This window comes from Octodon degus, unplaced genomic scaffold, assembly GCF_000260255.1.
Source record: "Octodon degus isolate 3935 unplaced genomic scaffold, OctDeg1.0 scaffold00014, whole genome shotgun sequence".
NCBI lineage: Eukaryota > Metazoa > Chordata > Mammalia > Rodentia > Octodontidae > Octodon > Octodon degus.
Genome location: NW_004524590.1, coordinates 1,639,269 through 1,659,806, shown reverse-complemented (window position 1 = coordinate 1,659,806; position 20,538 = coordinate 1,639,269). Strand labels below are relative to the sequence as shown.

The following is a 20,538-nucleotide window of genomic DNA, read 5'->3' as shown; positions in this document are numbered from 1 at the left end:
TTATGTACACCTACAATGTACCAATAAAATCTGATTAAAAATAATCCTTGAGTGGGGCTAAATTTATAATATTCTTAATACATAAACAGAATTATGTTAATAAATATTTAGACAAAGAAATGTAAAAATAAATAAGTAAATCAAAAACAAAACAAGTCCCCCCAAGCCCCACACTTCCCTAACACTAAAATAGAAATTATGTAGTAAGTCATTTTCAGGGTGAAAATTAAAAAATATAAATAACCACATATCACAGTTGTAGGACGTTTTGTTTTCCTGAAAAGCCCAACTAATTAATAACACACTGGTGCCGGCGACTGGGCGCGCTGACTCCTACCTGCTGTCACTCCGGGTCTCCATGGCCACGGGGTTTGGAGAGGCCCGGTGTCCTGAGATGGGAATCAGGCTGCTCCTCTCTGCAGGGTACTCAGGCTGGATCCTTGGAGACGTGTGTGTGATCTGCTGAGGCACCACCTTAGCTACCAACATTCAAGCCCACACAATTAGCAAGCACATGTCTTTACTGGGATGCCAAAATATTTCCGGCTAACAGCAATCTTTTTTTTCTTTTTTCTGAGACAGAGTCTCACTATGGAGTTCAGTCTGGCTTTGAGCTCACTTGGTAGCCCAGGCTGGTTGCTAATTTGACCTTCCTGCCTCAGCCTCCCAAGTGCTGAGGTTACAGGATGCACCACCATGCCTCGCTTCTAACAGCAATTTCACAAATGCAAACAAGTTACATGCTCAGATTTTTAGCTTTAATCAAAATAACTGAAAGATGAGTACAAAAGATTCAACTTAGTTATTTCAGTCCAATAATCCACTGAATATATTCATATTATTATTTGTTAAAACTTGGGTAATAATTATTATAAAATATCAGCACTAGACCCTTTTTTCTCAATCTAGCATCTTGAAAGGCCCCCTGTTTTAAAAGGGAGTAAACTAGCCGGGCGTGGTGGTGCACACCTGTGATCCCAGCACTCAGGAGGCTGAGGCAGGAGAATCGTTTTGAGTTTAAGACCAGCCTGGGCTAGAAAGGGAGTTCAAAGCCAACCTGAAATGCATAGAAATACTCTGTCTCAAAAAGACAAAGAAAAAGAAAAAAGGTGGGGGAGTAAACTTTTTTTAAAGAAGGTAGCAAAGTTTTTTTAACGGTAGGAGTAGAAACAGGCACTGCAGAGTGAGTTTTTGGTCAAGTAAATGTAGGAAAAGATGCGCATCTACAGCATGAGGGTGGGCTACCATGCCAAAGTGAACAGAGTGGACAAATGGGAGTAAGCTCTAAAATATAAAAAATCAACAAATTTTTAGATGGAAAAACGGCAGACTTTACATTCTACACCAGAGTCAGCGCCCCCAGTCCCCGCCATTAGGAAAAGTCATTGAGCTGATTTTAAAATATCCCATATTACATTAATTTGAACATCAATGCTCTGGGTTATATTGGGTTTCTTTCTCGACATAAGGACGTTTTGCAAGGAATCCCAATATGATGAAATATTTGGATTACTGTGCAAACACCAAAACTAGGAAGAGCAGGGAACAACCCGCTCAGGTCCCCCTCCTGTTCCCCTCTTAGATAGGAGCTTTCTTTTCCTCAATAAATACATTCTGCTCATAAGAAGAAGAAAAAAAAAAAAAAAAAAACTAGGAAGAGCATCACCTACTGAAATCTAGGAGTGAACACTTTCTGTCTCTTGGGACTGAAGATGAGGGCTTACTTTCAGGGTGATCTGTTAGGAAGACAGCAACACTAATAACACCTCTTTAAAACAATTCTCTGCCATGGAGGTGGTCAGAGGGAATCAACCACCACCCTCAGGCACAGCATTCTCTTTACTGGGGTGAGTTGCTTGGTAGTTGCAGATTCCCAAATAATGTTCCTGACTACCTGTTATGGCACTGAGGACAACTAGTGACAGTACTGGGTAAAGCCAGAGAACGGTCTGAATGACAATTCCAAACAATCAAGTCTTTTCCAACAAAAGTGCACGAAGGCTAAGGCAACACATATTCACATATAACAAACTTGCTTTCATAAAAATGAATTTTAAGAGTAAGAGACAAGTTTGGCCAATCCACTGTCCAGTCACAGCGAGGAGGCCGCCAGCAGGTTCTCTCTGAAGTCCTTTCGTGGGGTTAAGCACATAGGCTAGAGTGTGGCTCTGCTTACCTAGATGGAGACTCTCTGCTTGGACCACTATTCCAGAAAAGTGTCCTTAAGGATCATGAGGGGGCTGGGAAGTCATAACTTTCTTACGTGTACAAGAAGGAAGGGACTTGTAAGCTATGCATGTAGGTCAGGTCATCAAACTTCTGACAGTTTGGTTTGTTTGTGTGTGTAAAAAAAAAGGGGGTGGGGTAGGGTGGGGTGGGGAGATGGCTCAGTGGAGTAAGCGCTTCCCTGGCAAGTGTAAGGGCCTGAGTTCAATCCCCAGTTCTGCCAAAAAAAAAAAAAGCCTTACTTCTAAAACCACATTGTTAAAAATAGGGCAGCTACCTCATGTCTTTGGGAGCAGAGAAGAGTAAGATAGCGTACTCGTCATTACAGAATCAAGTCAGGGAAAAAGACACTAAAGGCGCGTGGCCTGAGTCCATGAGAGCTGTTTCTGCCTCTCGGCCTCAGACTTTGCTTGGATGTGGCAGAAGCAAGGCATCAGCTCCTATAAAGCTGATGGTAATCCATCATCTGTTGGCCTGTGCACTAGGAATGGGTTTACACTTTGAAATGGTTAAAGGGAAAAAATCTCGAGTGTTTTACGAACTGTGAAAATGATACGACAGCTAATTTTCTCTGTCCATGAGTAAAGTCTGATTGGAAAACAGGCACACTCGTTTATGCACAGTCAACGGCTGCTACCACTAAACAAAAAGCAGGGTGGAGCAGTTGTGACAGACCTAAAATGTTTACAGTCTGGCTTTCTAGAAAAAGTTTACCAGTCACAGCCAATTGAGGACTAATGTTCAACTGCAAAACCCCGAAAGATTCACTACTTGAAGAACGCACGTAGCCAGGCGTGGTGGTGCATGCCTGTAATCACCTCATCCTGGGAAGGGTGAGGCACGAAGACTTCAAGTTCAAGGACCGCGGGGGCTACCTAATGAGTACAGCGCTAGCCTGGCCACACAGTGAGACCTACTTAGAAGAGCCAAGATATCTACACTTAAAAGTGGACTAAAAGAGCCGAAAGAAATGACAGGACAGTCACAAGGCTCCTCTGGGCAACACGCAGAAGGAAAGCACAGCGACCACCTCTAAGGCTGGTGCTCTCCAAGCGCGCCACCCTGCTTCTCCTGAACACAGCACACACTCTCCTCATTCCAGACATTCTCCCTGATTTTATCTACCAGGAAAGTTCATATTGCTAAACCAGGCACACACAGAAGAGGAACAGTATGAGAAGAAGGAAGTCAAAACCAGAGCTAAGATTTACTTTGGGCCCTGAGACTGTTCTCTCTTTCTCTTCCAATGTCAATGTCAAATCTGTGTAACAAATATTGTAAGTCAAATTCAGTGCTGTTTTGAAAATAAGCAATTAAAAAACAACCAGTACTATCTACCAACATGAGGGCAGGTCCGGAGGCTGAAAAATTCCTGAGAGGTTTCTGTGCGAAGGTCACACAGCACTTACCAACTGGGATGTTGGAGGTGGTCACAGCAGTCGCGTGGGATGAATGGGAGGGCATTGTCATGGTAACAATTGTACTCGTGGGAGCTTGCGTGTGTGACACAGATCCTGAAATGAGGGAGAAAAGGAAATTCTTTAATAATGGGCTCTGCACATATTACAGATTTTGGGGGGTGGGTTGGTGGGTGGGGACAGGGTCTTGCTACTAGTTCAGGCTGGCCCTGAACTCACTATGTAGCTACCCCAGGCTGGCTTCAAACTTGCTATCTTCCTGCTTCAGCCTCCTGACTATTGAAATTACAGGTGTGTGCCACCACACTCAGCTTACTGATTCTGAAGTATTGGAAAAGCTCTTAAAAAAAAGGTAAGAGAATTTTTCTAGCCTGTTATTTTTCTCCAAAGGTAAGAAATGATGAATTAGTTCGTCACTTACCAGCTGTGGTTGCTGAAGGAAGGGTGTTGGTTGCCAGAATAGGTGCTACCGTTGCTGCAGCAACTGGTGTACCAGTACTGAAGATGGTTTTCTGCAGGGAGAACCCCACAACACAGTTATAAACCAGAACACTTCCCACTTCCTCTAGTCTAAGAGCAATCCCAGCCTTCACACTGCCATCTTTAGTACACTGTGCAGTTCGGGCTTCATCCCAGCGACTCTGGCTTACCTGAGCCATCGTATGAAGCTGCTGTTTTGGTGTCCCTAACGCAGGGTGAGATGGTAGTGTGATCCTCGTCGTGACATCCCGAGACTGGGCAGGACGCTGGATGCTAATTGCTGCAGATGGTGGATGCTGGATAGACAAAGTGGGCCGACTGAAAGGCACAAAGATACTATGTGACTTAGCTTGTCAACAGACTAGTGTAGGCAGGCAAGGCTGTTTACTGTCTTATGCTAGAACAGTCATAGAAATTGTATTTTCCATTGGTCTGTAAGACTCACAGTTAAACTGATACTTGGCTTTAGTCACACCAATGAAGTAAGTAGCCCATTGGGCTTTGCTCCTAAAACTGCCATCATTCTTACTGTAGAAATTATCAATATGTAGCCTGATGTGGTGGCTAACTCCTGTAATCCCAGCACTTGAAGGGGTGAGGCTAGAAGACTGCTATGAATTCATGAGTTCAAAGCTAGCCTGGAATATGTAAATGAGTAGAAGGTCAGCCTCCACTACATAGGGAGACCCTGTCTCAAAAAACCACCAAACAACGAAAACAAACAAAAAGTTTTAACAGCTAGAGATGTAGCTCACTATGAAAGCCCTGAATTCAATTCCCAGTAAAGCTGAGACAGAGGGAGGAAGACAGGGAAAGCAAGGCGGGGGGCGGGGGAGAGTAAGGAGAGCGATAGAGACAGAGACCCAGAGACAATCTCACTATGCCCCTAACATGGTCTCCAACTCCTAGGCTCAAGGGGTCCTCTTACCTAAGCTTCCCAAATTACCTGCTAAAACTGCAGGAGCATACCACAGTGCCCAGCTCATTCTCATTTCTAAAAAGAGAAATACAATTCAAATTTTGCTGAGACACATTAAATGTAGAGGGAGTGTTAATTGGTTACAAAACCTGTATGAAGGCGTTGACACCCTAAGGCAACAATGCTTATACCTGCACATGCTCTCTATCAGTTCTACAGTCTACCTACAGACACACTTGCACACATGTGCAGTGAGAGATGTGACAGTGCTCACTGTGCTATTATTTATGAAATCAGACAGAGGGCCAGGGAGATGGCTCAGCGGCAGAAGCGCCTGCCTGGCAAGCACAAGGTCCTGAACTCGATCCTCGGTACCAAACACAAAAGTAGATAGAGAGCACTTTACATCCATTTGTATAACATGTTGCTACACTGCTACTAAAAGAATGATGGAACCCTAGGACCTGAAATGAAAAACCTTTAAGTTTTTATTTATTGATTTATTTTGTATTTTGTGCAGGGTCTCCTTATGCAGCTCAAACTCGTAGTAATCCTGTTTTCAGCCTCTGCAGCACTGGGATTATAGTTGTACAATACCATGCCGGGAACCAGTCGCTGGCTCACCGCGCCCAGGAGTGGAGCTGGTGTGGCATGTGGTGCCAAAACCCTTGTCCCTGTGCTTGCCTAAGCAGATGCTTAGTCTGCTGAGCTATCTCAGCGGCTCCTAAGTTTTTTATAAACACACACACACACACACACACACCCACACCCCAAAGAAAAAAGGGATTCGTGAATTAAATATTCTTTTGGGTAAAAAGGATACAAATAAAAACTGCACTGGAATCTGACTATATTTGTATGAAGAAACACTGAGAGGATACCCCAAAGCCAGGAACAAGTTCCCTTAGAAAAGCAAAGGGCTCTCTGGGGGTCTCACAAAGACTATGTCAACAAGGCCTGAGCATGGGCCACCCATTTTCTGCATGCAGAAATGCACAGATGGTTGCCAAGGGACAAAACCATTGGATGCTGAGGGGTAGAGCACTTGTCCAACACGCATGGCAGTAAACTGACATACAGTAAAAGCCACAGTTGCCAGGCTTTTTTTTATCCCCCAAGTGTAATATGCCTATGTTTGTTTTTTTTTTTCTTTTTTTTTTGGGGGGGGGTACTGGGAATCGAACTCAGGACCTCACACTTGCCAGGCAGGCACTTAGGTCACTGAGCTATCTCCTTGGTCCCCAACGCGTATGTTCCCTAAGCTGTACTGAAACAACATTATTGTGTGAGTTGTGCCCTTCACAGCAGGATAGGAACTAATCTTGTGAAACCCAAAAGATGATCCTCCCACTGCTTCAACCTGCTGGGGGTGTTCCTCAACCATGAACCATGGAAGGAAGTGAGGTCTTGAGGGAGAGTGCTGGGGATTAAATCCAAGACTTTTTTTGCACTATGCTATATCCTAATCCCCTTGAGACAGGAGCCTGCTAAATTTCCCAGACTAGTCTCAAACTTGTAATCCTCCTGCCTCAGCCTCTGGAGTGCCGGGACTATCAGTATGTGCTACCATGCCTGGCTGTGAAGGTGAAGGTCAGAGGAAAGGTCTGAAGGACTGAAGAAAATCTGCCCTCTGGGGAAAAAATAAAATGGAAATTATAATTAGAAAAAAAAAAACAAGGAAGAGAAAATTAATAGGAACTTGAGAGATGAAGAATACAGGAGAAAAGAAATCACTATATACCTTTTCATGCTTCTATAGTTTGGTACATGATATAGACTAGGAAAGGGGCTGGGGGCCAGCGGTAGAGCACTTGTCTAAGGTGTGGGCCTCGAGTACGATCAGTTTTATAACAGTACAGCCTATACAACTGTTATGTTTTGTATCTAGGTGTCCCCCCAAAACCACATGCAGTCATTGGGGCGGCTTCAAGAGTCTGTGATTAGTTCATGACCCAATGTTGGGATTATGGGTGTGAATATTACACTCCTCCAGACAGATAATCTGCATTAGAATGTAAGGAGGGGAAAGAGGCTAGCTAGCTGCTGCCCCTCCCTTCACTCCTGGCTGTTTCCCAGCTGCCATGAACGGTTGTTCTCTGCCACGTGTCACTCTGCCTTGGAGCCAGCAAAGTATGGACTGAACCCTCCACTAACTGTGAGCTAAATAAACCTTTCCTTCCTTCATTTTGGGTGTGTCCGGTATTTTGTCCCAGCCATGACAGAGACTAACTGAGTCAACAACTATGTACAGTACGTAGTATTTGATAATAATTAGCCAGTGTTACTGGTCTACATATTTACTACACTATGCACTTCACCATTACTTTTGAGTGTCCTCCTACTGAGAAGTGCACCGTGAAACAGAACGTCATTTCATGCTGCGTATACTGCGTATGTTGGTTGTATCAAGAAGTCATCACATAGCCTGCTGCAAGCACACTGTAGGATGTTCGCACAAAGATGGAACAACCCATAAGCATTTCTCAGAACACACCCTCAGTGCTTAACAATGCATGGCGTGCACCACTGCAAACCTGTAACAGCGTATTCCCAAAGATCCGTCAGAACACACTGACAGGCTGGGGTTTAACGCAGCCAAAGCAACAGAGGAAAGCTCTATGCACTGATACGGAGTCTCCTCTGGAGTCTACTGTTAGGAGAGGAATCCAAGGTAAGAACCAGAAGATATGGTATGTCTTCCTCAAGAAAGGAACAGTATCAAGGAGATGTCACGTGTCTGAGTGTATGCATAGTTCGCAAAAAATAACTGAGGAGGATAAACTAGAGAATAAGCAGGTAACTACCAAAGGCAGACGGTAACGCAGGAGATGCCAGAGTCCATCTTTTAAGGTGACTTTGACTTTTTGAAAGGCAAATTTAGAGCCAGGTGTGGTAGTGTATGACTGTAATCCTCTCACTAGCAAGGCAAAGGCAGGAGGATCATTGCGAATTTGAGGCCAACCTGAGCACACAGTTCAAGACCAGTCTAAACTACATAGCAAAAGCCTATCTCATAAGACCACCTCTCCTCAAAAACTCAAAAGAAAACAAGAGGGAGCTGGAGAGATGGCTCAGTGGTCTAAAGCACCTACTTGGAACAAGCTTAGCAAAGCACAGGGACCGCGGTTCGATCCCCCAGCACTACATGCCAGCCAGCCCCGCCCCCTGGTGGGCTGAGCTGGCCACACACACACACACACACACACACACACACTAAATAAATGTAATAAATAAATAAATTTATTAAAATTTAAAAAAAAAGAAAACAAGACCAAAAAATCCCCCAACTACCCATCAACAGAAAAAATGACAAAACAAATTTACACAAACAACCCGAACTATATATTAAATTGTAATAAAGTAGAAAATACCCAAAAGTCAGTAGTAGGTTACATTACATATAAAAGGAAAAGAAAAAAAAAAAAGGAAAAGAACCCAGGACACACACCTGTAGGACAAAGGAGTGATTTTCCTTACTGTATAACTTTTCATGCTTTCGTGTTTTAGAATATGAATTATAAAAATGAAAATATTACATATCTCTGATGGGAAAGAATGGCTTTAAGTGATCTTTGAACACATTCTCACTCTGGTTAGTGGGACCTACTCTAGAAAACTGTGAGGTCAGTTCATTCATCAATCTGTAGGAAGGAAGGGGCTAATTTACAACCAAGGAGAACTTTTCATTGTTACTCTGGATTTTTTTGTACAGCATAAGATGAAACCAGTCAGGGGCCAGCCAGACAGCTCAGTGGACTAAGGTACCTGCTTAGCAGGACTCGGCAGCCAGGGTTCCATTCCCGCCCTGGCCTGCCCTGCCGGCCCTGCCCCTGGAACACCTTGAGAAGGTAAGATTGAGACTGGGAATGGTGGCGCGCCTGTAATCCCAGTGCTTGGGAGGCTGAAAACAGGAGGATCACTACGAGTGGGATCTACACAGTGAGCCCCTGTAAATCTTGTAGACCTTGTACTAAAAATACAAAAAAAAAAAAAAAAAAAAAAGAAAAGAAAAGATGAAACCAATCAGGTAGCTGTACTAATCCCTGAAAGGAACTAAGGCTTTCAGGGTTGCCTAGCTTACTCGGATCGGGCAGAGGCCGTCACTTCGGGGCTGCTTCTGGCCCCGGGCCCCCTCTCTGGCTCTTCGTGCCTTTTCCCTGCCACGCCCTTTGTCGTGACACCTTTTCCTTGCAGCTAGCTGACCATGAACTGGAGCCTCTGAAACTGTGGCCCAACACACATTTTTTTCTCTCAAGTTGTGCACATTAGGCATTTTGTCCTTGAAATGAAAAACTAATATGCAGGAAAAGCACAAATATAAAACCTAAGAATATGAGAAGAAGTATAAGACTAAAACTAGAAATCACAAAAAAAGCTGGGGTTCTTAAGAGTCAAAATTAGGGCAAATGTGAGTAGAAGAACGGGACTGTAATAGGCACAGACCATGGCAGGAGCCTCTCCTGCCAGAAAGCAAGGTCAGCTCTGTCCTCGCCTGCCCTCTTTAGGATGGCAAGGACATCAGCCTAGAAGCAACAAGCACCCTAGCACCGAGATAAGGGGCTCGAAGTACTCTTCTCCACCAGAAGAGAATAGGTCTTGGAGAAATGGCTGATTTCAAGATTAGAGAAGCAGGGAAAATAAGACAGTACAAAACACACACCATGACAAAAGTAGGGCTTCCCATTGGGCACAGCGGAGCATATCTGTACGCCCACCTACTTGGGAAGCCAGGCGAAAGGACAATAGTCTGAGGCCTGCCAGACCAATTTAGCCCTGTCCTGAAATAAAATATATATGAAGCCCTGTGTTTAATCCCAACACTGCCCCCTTGGAAAGTCAGCCAAAATTTGGGCAAATGGAGAAAAAGAAAGGAACTTTGTAATATCCATGGCACCACGGCAGTAGCTTCTTCTACCAGAAAACAAAGCCACAGATTAAGTTGCTTCAATACAAAGAGTTCTCAAATCTGTTTTTTTACTATATTCTCTGCCCTATCTTCTTCCTGCCTTTGCCCCACATTGAATCCAGAGCCTTCACAATGAACTAATCTCTGGCCCCCTTTTTACCTCTTTATTTGGAGACAAGGTCTCACTTAACTTGGTTATTCATTCAGGTTGGACTCAAATATGTAATCCTCCTACCTCAGACTTCCAGAGTCCTGGCACCTCAGGCATACACTATCATGCCTGACTCTCTTTGTTTTTTTGTTTTGTTTTGTTTTTAGTGGAGCTGGGGATTAACCTCAGAGGCCCTTGCCCTTGCCAGGGAAGCGCTTATTCCACTGAGCCATCTCCCCGGTCCCTCTCTTTATTTTAGTAACCTGAAAAGCAACTCTAAAGATAGAGACCAAATTTAGTAATTTGACATCTACAGAAAATAAGAAGCTGATTTTCAGTCACTGATCTTATGCTTATTTTCTGGTGTTCAGTTCTGTCCTTGCCTGACTTCTTCAGATAGAGTAAGAGGGCTGCAGGCAGAGACTACTAGTTTGGTATTTTCTCCTCCTCCCCTAAAACAGTACCAATGAAAACTAAAAACTAGTCTCCTTGGGCAAAACTAGTAAGACATGTGAAATCTCAACTGCTATGGTTTGTGTCTAGGTGTCTCCCCAAAGCCTCATGTAAGTCATGGGGTGGGCTTTTAGGGTTTGTGATTAACTCATGATCCATTGGGATTATGGGTGTGAGTGCTACACCCAGCCCGGGGCGGATCTCCTGAACGCAACTTAAAGAAGACAGACTTGCTCTCTAGCCGCTGGCGGTGCTGCTACTCCTATTTGCTCTCACTCTTGCTCTTTGCTGCCACCACGGGCTGCCCTCCGCCATGTGCTACTCTGCCTTGGAGCCAGCTGAGTATGAACTGAAATCTCCACTGTGAGCTAAATAAACCTTTTCTTCCTTCAGTTGGCACTGTGTTTGGTATTTTGACCCAGCAGAGAGAGAAGAGTAACTGAGACATCAACTCATAGAAGAAGTAGCAGAAACAGCAAAGGAAGTAGTAACTACATAGCCTCGTAGGAGCCAATGGACAGAGAACTTCCAGATTTGATTTCAGGAGTCAAGCTCAGCGAAGTGTAACTTTCCAGGTGGAAAGCACACTTGTGAGGCTAAGGACACGCATCAAATCAGGGACTGCACAGATACAGAACCACAGAGGGCGCTGCGTGGTGAGAGCCAGGAAGAGAGGGGCTTTGCCACTGAAGGAGCTATCCACAGGGGCTTTGGAGCAGTAGTGCCTCTGAAAATTCCAAACACGGCACATGGAGTTATTCAGCAAGCAGCTTCTAGTCCAGTATATAACCCAGGCTATTATACCCATAATCTCAGATTACACAAAGTCCAATCAAAGATGAGAACTTTTTTTTTTTTGCAGAACCAGGGATTGAACTCAGGCCCTTGCGCTTGCCAGGGAAGTGCTTAATCCACTGAGCCATCTCCCCAGCCCCAGAGATGAGAACTTATAAAGGAACCAAGAGAAGATCTATTTAAAGAAAATACAAGTAAAAAGGAGGAAAGGAACTAGGGAAACACACTTGAAGAGTCTCATCAGGTTGATAAATATACTGCTTCTATGAAATCAAAATACAAAGAAAACATACTGGAAGTAAGGGAAAAGATAAATGAGCAGGCACAAGAAAAATAATAGACGATTATTTATCAATTTCAGGAATGAAGGCAACGTGAAGAGTAAAATAGGAGTGCGGAAAAGGCCAAATGGAAGGAGAGAATCTAAAGAGAAAACAGTGAAAAGGATTAGTAAGGAAGTCATGCAAAAGATTTAACATATTAAAATTAGGTATCTCCCAATAATATGAGATAAAATACAAAAAACTAAACAAACAAACAAACAAACAAACAACTAGAGTTCAAGGAAACTTTTCCTACAGTTTTACGCTACACATCAAAAGCATAACACATTTCAAAACAAGCTGCATGTCAAGGTGAAGGAAGTCACTACAAAATATATCCTGGTAATGTAGGAGCCAATGGACAGAGAACTTCCAGATTTGATTTCAGGAGTCAAGCTCAGCGAAGTGTAACTTTCCAAGTGGAAAGCACACTTGTGAGGCTAAGGACACGCATCAAATCAGGGACTGCACAGATACAGAACCACAGAGGGCGCTGCGTGGTGAGAGCCAGGAAGAGAGGGGCTTTGCCACTGAAGGAGCTATCCACAGCTAATGTTGCTAAATTTAAAGATAAAGACTGGGGCAATTAAGAAAGATGAAGGTTTTTTTAGGAGTTAAAAAAATAAACCAAGCTAAGGTGGGTGTGGTGGCATACACCTGCAATCCCAGCACTTGGGAGGCTGAGGCAGGCACTCGCTTTCCCCAAAATCAGAATTGCAGTATTGCTAACAAAAAGCCTGTGCAATTAACCTGCATTAACCAGATTCGGTCTACACAGGGCTCTGCACATCTTTAAACTGCACTATCTTCTCATCCTACTTCTCTCCAAGGCTCTTTTTTTTAAATCATTTTTAAATTTAAGTGTTTGGTACAGGGTCTCACTACGCAGCTTGGACTCGCAGTGATCCTCTTTTCGGCCTCCCCAGGGCTAGGATTACAGGCATGTGCCACCATGCCTATGCTCAGCGTGCCTAGGGCCAGCGCGGCATGTGGTACTGGGTACCGAACCCTGGTCCCTGTGCTTGCCTAAGCAGGTGCTCAGTCTGCTGAGCTATTTTGCCAGCCCTAAGAACTATGTATTTACTATATGTACAGCTCTTAAAAATAAAATCTGAGGGTAGGACTTTCTCTGCATGCTGACTGCTTTATTCCATGTACAGAGAATAAAAAGTACTTAAAAAATGAGTCAATGGGGGAGGCAAGTACTAACAAAGGGAGGAGGGAGTTGGCTCTATGTCCACACCCCCACTTACCTCAGAGCTGAATCAGTAGCATGTGCTGCTGTCGTAGTGATGACTGGGGACTGAGCTCTGGTGGCTGAGACCGTTGCTACCACAGCAGGTGAGATGGTATTGGAGGTGGTCACAGGTGGACGAGACTACCAACAGGACAGAAAGTTCAATAAAACAAAAGGAAAACTAAAATGCAATAAGCAAGACACTGAAAGTACAATTTGAAACTTGGACCTCCAAATTCAGTATGTTTGTCTCATAATGAAAATAAAGTCTCACCATTCTGACTAGGCTTCTTTAGACATAATTTTTTAAGACTAAAAGTTGGAATTATCAAAAACCCTAATTTGGCTGCACAGTATTAGAGACCCTTTTCCTTTCCAAACAAACAAGACTGAGGTCAAAATAATCCCATTCTTACTGAAAACTGGAATTTAACCCTTTAGACTTGGTGTTCCCTTTGTCTGCCATGGGTTCTGGTGTAGGTATTTTATGCTCTCATAGCCTCTGGGCAGAGCTGTTCGCTTCTGGGTAGAACTTTGGCTCTAAGGCCAATCTAGCATGCAAAAGGACAACACTACCCTGTGCTGACTGGAGTCACAGTACACTGTGGTGGTTGCTACACTGCGTCAACTTGAGATGTCTGGAAGCTTCGCCGGATCAGCTTGGTGATTCCACGCTCTGGGGTGTAGGGTTCCACCCTAGAGTGACTCAGCACACAAAGGGTATACAAAGGGGTTGAGGAAGGCTTCCGGGCGCCACTTCCTCGGAGGATCTTGATCTTCACAGCCACCACTTCAGAGGAGCTCTGATCTTCACAGCCCCTGCCACTTCCTTGGAGGAGCACTGGTCTTCGCAGTCCGCATACAAGGGAGAAAGGCTTGAAAGACATCGCAGCTGCTGCTCCTCTGCTCTTCATTGTTTTCTGCCGCCATGAACTGCTGCCGTTTGCCTTGGAGCAAGACAAGTATGGACGGAAACCTCCACAAACTGTGAGTGAAATAAACCTTTCCTTCCTTAATTTTGGGTGTATTTTGTCCCAGCAATGAATGAAAAGTAACTGAGACAATGTGCAAAGGAAAAAAGGAACAGGGGTTTGCTCGAGATGCTTTCTCCATCTTTTCACGTGGATATATAACCCTAGTCCTTACCACTACATCTTTGTGTATCTGACAAACAGGCTCCAGACAGGGCTTTCCTTGCTTGTCCGCCCTGAATCTGAAGATCTTGATTCGGCCCTCTTTTTAGGCCTTGGTACATACACGGCTGTGCAGAGCAAACTCTCTACTCGTTACGCTTCTTTCACCCAGGACCTCCTGCTCTTCTCCTGCGCAGCTCTTGTCTCACACTGCTGCTACTGCTCCGCCTCCTCACCAGTTAGCTCTGCATCTTGGCGCTCACCCTTATCCAACCAATCAGATATTCTGTGTGGATTCCTGGAGGCCTAACTACCCACCAACTATGTTTTGTTGGCCACCCAAGATTTTTTTTTTTTAAACTCATTTCTCATTTATTTATAGTCTCAACTTCTTTACGTTAAAATGAACAGCTTACAAAAGCACATTGCGTGCCAGGGAGATAGCTTGGCAGTCTAAGCGCCTGCTTAGGCAAGCGCAAGGACCCAGTTTGATCCCCAGTACCACACGCCGTGCCCGCCCTGTGTGGAACAGACCCCTGAAACCCTGTGTGGTGGTGCACGCTTGTAATCCCAGTGCTGGGGAGGCTGAAACAGGAGGATCATTACAAGTCTGAGCTTCACAGGGAGACCCTGTACCAAATAAATAAATAAATAATACTTTTTAGAGGTAGCTGAGCAGTGTATATGAGGTTCTGAGTTCGAAGACCTTTTGCTTTAATCTGAAAGCCAATCAGGACGTCTCCTTAGTATCTTAAACATCGCTGTTCCATGTTGTATGACTGATCCCCAAAGGCATTTGGATTTTCATTTCCTTATGTAATTCAGCTTGATAATCTTTCAGGTTTTTTAAAAAAAATACTAGTTTTAAAAAATTGCAGTTGCTTTCTACTGTCTAGAAAATCAAATTTATACTCCATACGTTAGTGGCCTGAATTGACAGATATACTACTCCTACACTGTATGCCTTAGCAGCACTGACGCTACAGATTTCATTAGTGGAAAAAAAGGTGAAAGGTACACACTATCCTCCTGGAAAAGCATGTGTATCTACATAAGAACATATATAAAATTTTTAGGACTTCATGTACCCCTCTCCAAATTAAAATCTGCCTCCTCCCAAGTGCTGGGATTATACATGTGCACCACCATACCTGGCTCCCTCCTGATTCTAATCAAACTTCACTATATACTATCTATACCCACTACTCGCTTTCTAGCTATTATTTCCCCTCCACCTCTCTGATTCCTCATTACCACTCCCATCTTAACAAAAACCCTTCCCTTATTTCCTATCACCTACATTTCCACGGCCCATGGCCCACTATATATCTGTCCAAATTTCCTTAAGTCAGGTCACTGAGGTCTGCCCTGGAGAGTGAATCACCGCCACCAGGGACACAACACTTGCTGAGTACCCACAGCCTGACATGCCTGGATTGGTTGGTGAATGATGTGCTGTACTGCTGGTTGTGCTGTGGCAGCATTTGGCAACTGTGAGGTCGGCCTCAGGACTGTGGTTACTTTAGAACTGGACATCACAGCAGCAGCAGCTGCACCTGAAAAAAATTGGTTTTGTTAGCATGGCTTACAGAGTCATACTTTAAATAGATGCACTTATATTCCCCAGGGAAATAATGATTTCTAAAACTCAGATAGTGTGTTGGCATTCTGCTGAAGTGTGCTACTTATACTCCCACTATTTCACAAAGGAAAGTAAGAAAAGGCTGGGCATGGTGGTGTATCTATTCAGGGAGCTGAGACAGTGTGATCTCACTTGGCTTCAGGAGTTCAGGAAAAGGAAAAAAAATTAAGAACATGCATACTGAAGACTTGGGATTTATTTAATAAGATTAATGTTTCATATTGTTTCTTCAAGAACATTCTTAAATTAAACTAGCTATTGCTTTGCTTTACTTCTTTATTTTTTATTGCAAGTAACAAGCACAATAAAGAGCAGTGTGGTGTTGCTGCCGGGATGCCGAGGGTCCAGCACTTTAAACACCAGCAGTGACACTTGGCCTCACCTGACGCTGGCTTTATTGCTCTACAGCAGATGTCAACGTTGAGAAAAAGAAAGGGGCGTCTTAGTATCTTCATGAAAATAGCCGGTGCCACAGACTCCCCGAAGGGCTTGCGAACTACAAGTTGGGCACCATGGAGCTAGGCTATAACTGAACGAATCTGATTTTGTATTTGCTAAATTGATTCTGCCAACAATCAACTGTTTCACACTCAAGAGAAGGTAACAATTGTTTGTCAAAACTCATTTATTACAACTTGTAAGAACTCAATTATAAATTATTGCTATATAAATACTTTTACTGCTATGTATATTTTTAAAAAACTTAGTATTATCAGTAAATCTAAAAAAAGTTCAGAGGGCTGGAGAGATGGCTCAGTGGTCTAAAGCACCTACTTAGAACAAGCTTAGCAAAGCACAGGGACTGCAGTTCCATCCCCCAGCACCACATGCCAGCTAGTCCTGCCCCCTGGTGGGCTGAGCTGGCCACACACACACACACACACACACACACACACATAAATAAATAAATAAATAAAATTTATTAAAAAAGTTCAGTACTAGGCTGGGGTATAAATCAGAGGTAGAGCACTTGCTGACTACATGCAAGGCCCTGGGTTCATTCCCAGCACACACACACACACACACACACACACACACAGAGAGAGAGAGAGAGAGAGAGAGAGAGAGAGAGAGAGAGAGAAATACAATTAGTATTTCTGACTTATTTATTAAAACCAAAGTTCATGTTTAGAATATGATAGCCTTGAGGAGTTCCTCTGAAGAACAATGTTTTTAGAACACACTAAGAATTTTTTTTTCCATAATTTTACTGATAAACAAATAGCAATGAGACAGTTTCAAATCAAATTGGTAGGACAGTTTCAACACACTAAGAATTTGACTTTAAGTTTTCACATATGCCAGTTAATGCAATCTGAGAAGCACATATTAGATCGTATTAAAAACACGTACTGCATTTACTTCTACTGTCTTGCAACTTTAATAAGCTGACCTTCAATACACTCTATGTTACATCTTTTACTAAGCACAGATGTGCCATTGTAGAGTATGAATAAAACATGAAATTTTTTGTTTGTTTGTTTTTTTAAAGTTTTTCTATGGAGCGCAGGCTGGCCTAGAACCTGTGGCAATCCCCACGTGCTCGGATTACAGGCGCACACACCACTGCACCCAGCAAAGCATAGCATCTCTACCTCGAGGTAAATGAGAAGCTCCAATGTGAAGAGGGGGTCCAGGAGCATTGCTGCGGATAATGGACATCTGTACATTTGTGGTCATGATATGATGCAAGTTACTGGGATGGCCCTGGAAGAAACAGATACAAAGTCACCTTTACATCTCCTCTTAGTAGGATCTCCCAAGGGAAACAGCTGAGGACATTTAGCGTTCCTGTTTTATACACTTCAGGTATATCACAAGTCAGTGTGAGGAGCCTTGAAATGCTTCAGGCCTAGCTAAATACTAGATTCTAGGAAGATATATTTGACTCTACTTTCAGAAGCTTTGATCTCCAATATTAGCCCTTCACACTCGTTTTCTCTTCCCTGTTTTTCCCTAGTTCCTTCATACATCTATGATGCATCGTTTTTTATGCTGTTGAAGAATTCTGAATACAAGTACACCCTTATGGGTTGGTTCTTCAGCTCACTCGTTGAATGTCCCAAACCTCTGTCATCACCGCTTCTCGGGTAGAGTCCTGGATTTCCAGGAGTACTCAGTGATATGACATAAAGAACAAAATCTGGGATTTTTAGGACACTGATTTTTCTTAATCTTTTATTTATTTGGTACAGGGTCTCACTACACAGCTCAGACTTGCAGTGATCCTTCTATCTCAGCTGCCCCAGTGCTGGGATCACAGATGTGTGCCACCAAGCCTGGTTTTGGTGACCGGCATGGCACAGGGTTCCATGGTCGGCATGGCATGCAGTAGCAGGGATCAAACCTGGGTCCATGTGCTTGCCAGGCAGGCACTTAGACCACTGAGCTATCTCCCCAGTCCCTGCACACTGATTTTTCTTGATAATAAGAGTTGAAATTAATTTTTTTTCCATAGGTGATTTACAGCATTTAAAAGACAAATACACTTGAACAAACAGAATTGTAAAGTTAAAAAAAGAAAAAGGAGACTTCAAAATAAATATTTAGCTGGATATGGTGGTAAAAACCTGTAACTCCAGCACTCAGAAGGCTGAGGCAGAAGGATCACTGCGAATTCGAGATCAGCCTGGCCTACAAAGCTCAATGCCAACCTGAATTGCACAGTGAGACCCTGTCTCAAAAAGAAAATAAATTTACAACTATAGGGGTGTTTTAGGGAACATATCAGCATCTGAAGAGGCGCATATCTGCAGTCCTCCAAGAAAACAGAGGAGCACTGCCCAACGCTAGTGCTAGGAGGCCATCCCACCCCCTCAGAGTTATTTTCATACAACCAAGGACAAAATGGACTCTGACTCCTCACAGACACAGACTGACATAACTCAATTTGTACCCCATACTGAGGGTAATGCCCACCATACAGTAGATGCTTATGTGGCTGCTTCTCCAAAGTATCTTTCTCAAACTTGCTACATTGTCCTTGCAGATATCCATGTATGTGTAATTTTTAGTTTAGGACATTGCTTGATGTATGCATTCAAAATATAATGATCAACAATTTACTTTGAAAGTCAGCAAATTAGGAAAAATACCTGTTGTCCACTGATCGTTGCCACAGGAATGGCTGAAGCTTGAGGGATGCTACTCTCCATGGTAACAGTAACCTGTCCTGGAACCTTGGGTGGAAGTGACAAGGTAGAAGGTGGAGCAGGAGCAATGGGACGGCTAGGCATAGTGGGCTTCGGGGGCGGCTGTGAACAGAAAACCACATAACACATATCAATAGCTTATTCTAATAACCCATTTTGTTTTAGAGTTAAAAAGTATACAAAGTATGGTATATTTGTCAGCATCATAGTTTTTCCACTGAAGCACTAACATTTTCAGTTTACAGAGGAGGAAATGTACAAACCAAGGCTAAGTGACTTCTCAGAGCCACGGAGACAGTTAGAAATAGAACTGGGATTAAAGCCCAGAACTGTATGGCCAAAAGCCCATGCTTTCTTCTACACAATGCTTCCTCCCAAGTATGTGCAGAAGTAAATAAAACTCCCAGTAACTGAAAAATAATCCAAGGGTAATACACAGGAGGTATGTCCAGATACCCCCACATTTCAGCTAAAACAAGAAGTGTTATTCCACATTAGTGTACCCATAAGCTGAGTAACACCAACGTCAAAATGGCTAACAGAGTCTATGATGTCAACTCACCATCAGTATAAGTCTAGGTACTGCAGAAGAGCAAAGCTCTGAGTTAAAAAAGAACTAAACTGACAGACCAAAAAGAAAAGATGAAGTACGAGGCTAAGATACAGCCTATGAATTTGTAAAAATCATGTCTCTTGCTAGGGTTCACTGTAAAACCTGAAACCTCTCCATTACCTTCATAAGTCCCTCCGAAAATGAAAGTGGCACTGCTGGCGTCAGGTGTGCTGGTGGGGCTGTCACCGCGACAGGGGTGGCTGATGCGACGGCATGATGCGTGGACAACATCTGCACTTGTGGGTAGGGCCTTACCACAACAGGCTCTTGCTTCTCCTCCCGGGCCTGGAGGGAGCTGCTGGAACCCATGTGCTCCCTGGCACTGACTTCAGGCTCTCGACCGGATTCATCATTGACTAGCAAGGACAGCAGGGTGAGGAGATACATCCCAGAGATACATCTCAGTTCCCCACTAAGTTGACACACTGCACAGGTGAGAGTGGCACCTACAGGATTTATTCTGGATATTGTAGCCTTCCCACCCTATGAACAAAGAGCCCGATGGCCATTTAAAATAAGCTCAGGGGGCCTGCCCATTAGCTCATGGGCAAAGCAGCCAGGCTCAGGATTCTACGGTTCGATTCCCAGATCCTCACGCCTTACCAGACCTGCCCTTAAGGCATCCTGAGCCCGCCCCAAAAAAAAATCGTTCTGAACTCTTGGGCCAGGGAGATGGCTCAGTAGAATAAGTGCTTGCCTGGCAAGCGCAAGGGCCTGAGTTCAATCCCCGGTTCCACCAAAACAAACAAAAAAAATAAATAAAATAAAATAAAATAAAAATAAAGTAAGCTCAAAGACTTTAAAGTGGATTATGGGGCATTAGACAATTTCATTTAAAAAACAATTTTTTAAATAAACCTAACATTAAAAGGTTATACTTAGTAGATCTACTAACTCTAGGAACACGTAATTTTCCAAGCCTGAGGGACAGAGACAAGAGAAATAATTTTTACTGTATACTTCTTGTTTAAAGAATGGTGCTAGGGGCTGGAGAGATGGCTCAGTGGTCTAAAGCACCTACTTAGAACAAGCTTAGCAAAGCATCAAGGACCGCGGTTCGATCCCCCAGCACCACATGCCAGCCAGCCCC

The 20,538-nt window shown here is 43.6% G+C and overlaps 1 protein-coding gene across 4 annotated transcripts in view; it reads right to left on the bottom strand.

The window, feature by feature from the left end:
- Window positions 1–20,538, bottom strand: part of Sap130 (Sin3A associated protein 130) — a 74,769-nt gene that overhangs the window by 43,046 nt on the left and 11,185 nt on the right. For 3 of the 4 annotated variants that reach the window (XM_023709728.1, XM_023709730.1, XM_023709729.1), the window contains exons 3-12: window positions 19,569–19,804; window positions 18,779–18,937; window positions 17,279–17,390; window positions 15,473–15,597; window positions 12,925–13,049; window positions 5,071–5,118; window positions 4,295–4,442; window positions 4,066–4,156; window positions 3,636–3,740; window positions 338–479 (exon numbers count right to left, since the gene is read on the bottom strand). In XM_023709728.1, the coding sequence (XP_023565496.1) occupies window positions 338–479; window positions 3,636–3,740; window positions 4,066–4,156; window positions 4,295–4,442; window positions 5,071–5,118; window positions 12,925–13,049; window positions 15,473–15,597; window positions 17,279–17,390; window positions 18,779–18,937; window positions 19,569–19,804 (1,291 nt within the window). The remainder of the gene's footprint in view (window positions 1–337; window positions 480–3,635; window positions 3,741–4,065; window positions 4,157–4,294; window positions 4,443–5,070; window positions 5,119–12,924; window positions 13,050–15,472; window positions 15,598–17,278; window positions 17,391–18,778; window positions 18,938–19,568; window positions 19,805–20,538) is intronic. The other variant, XM_023709731.1, reaches the window with a different exon arrangement.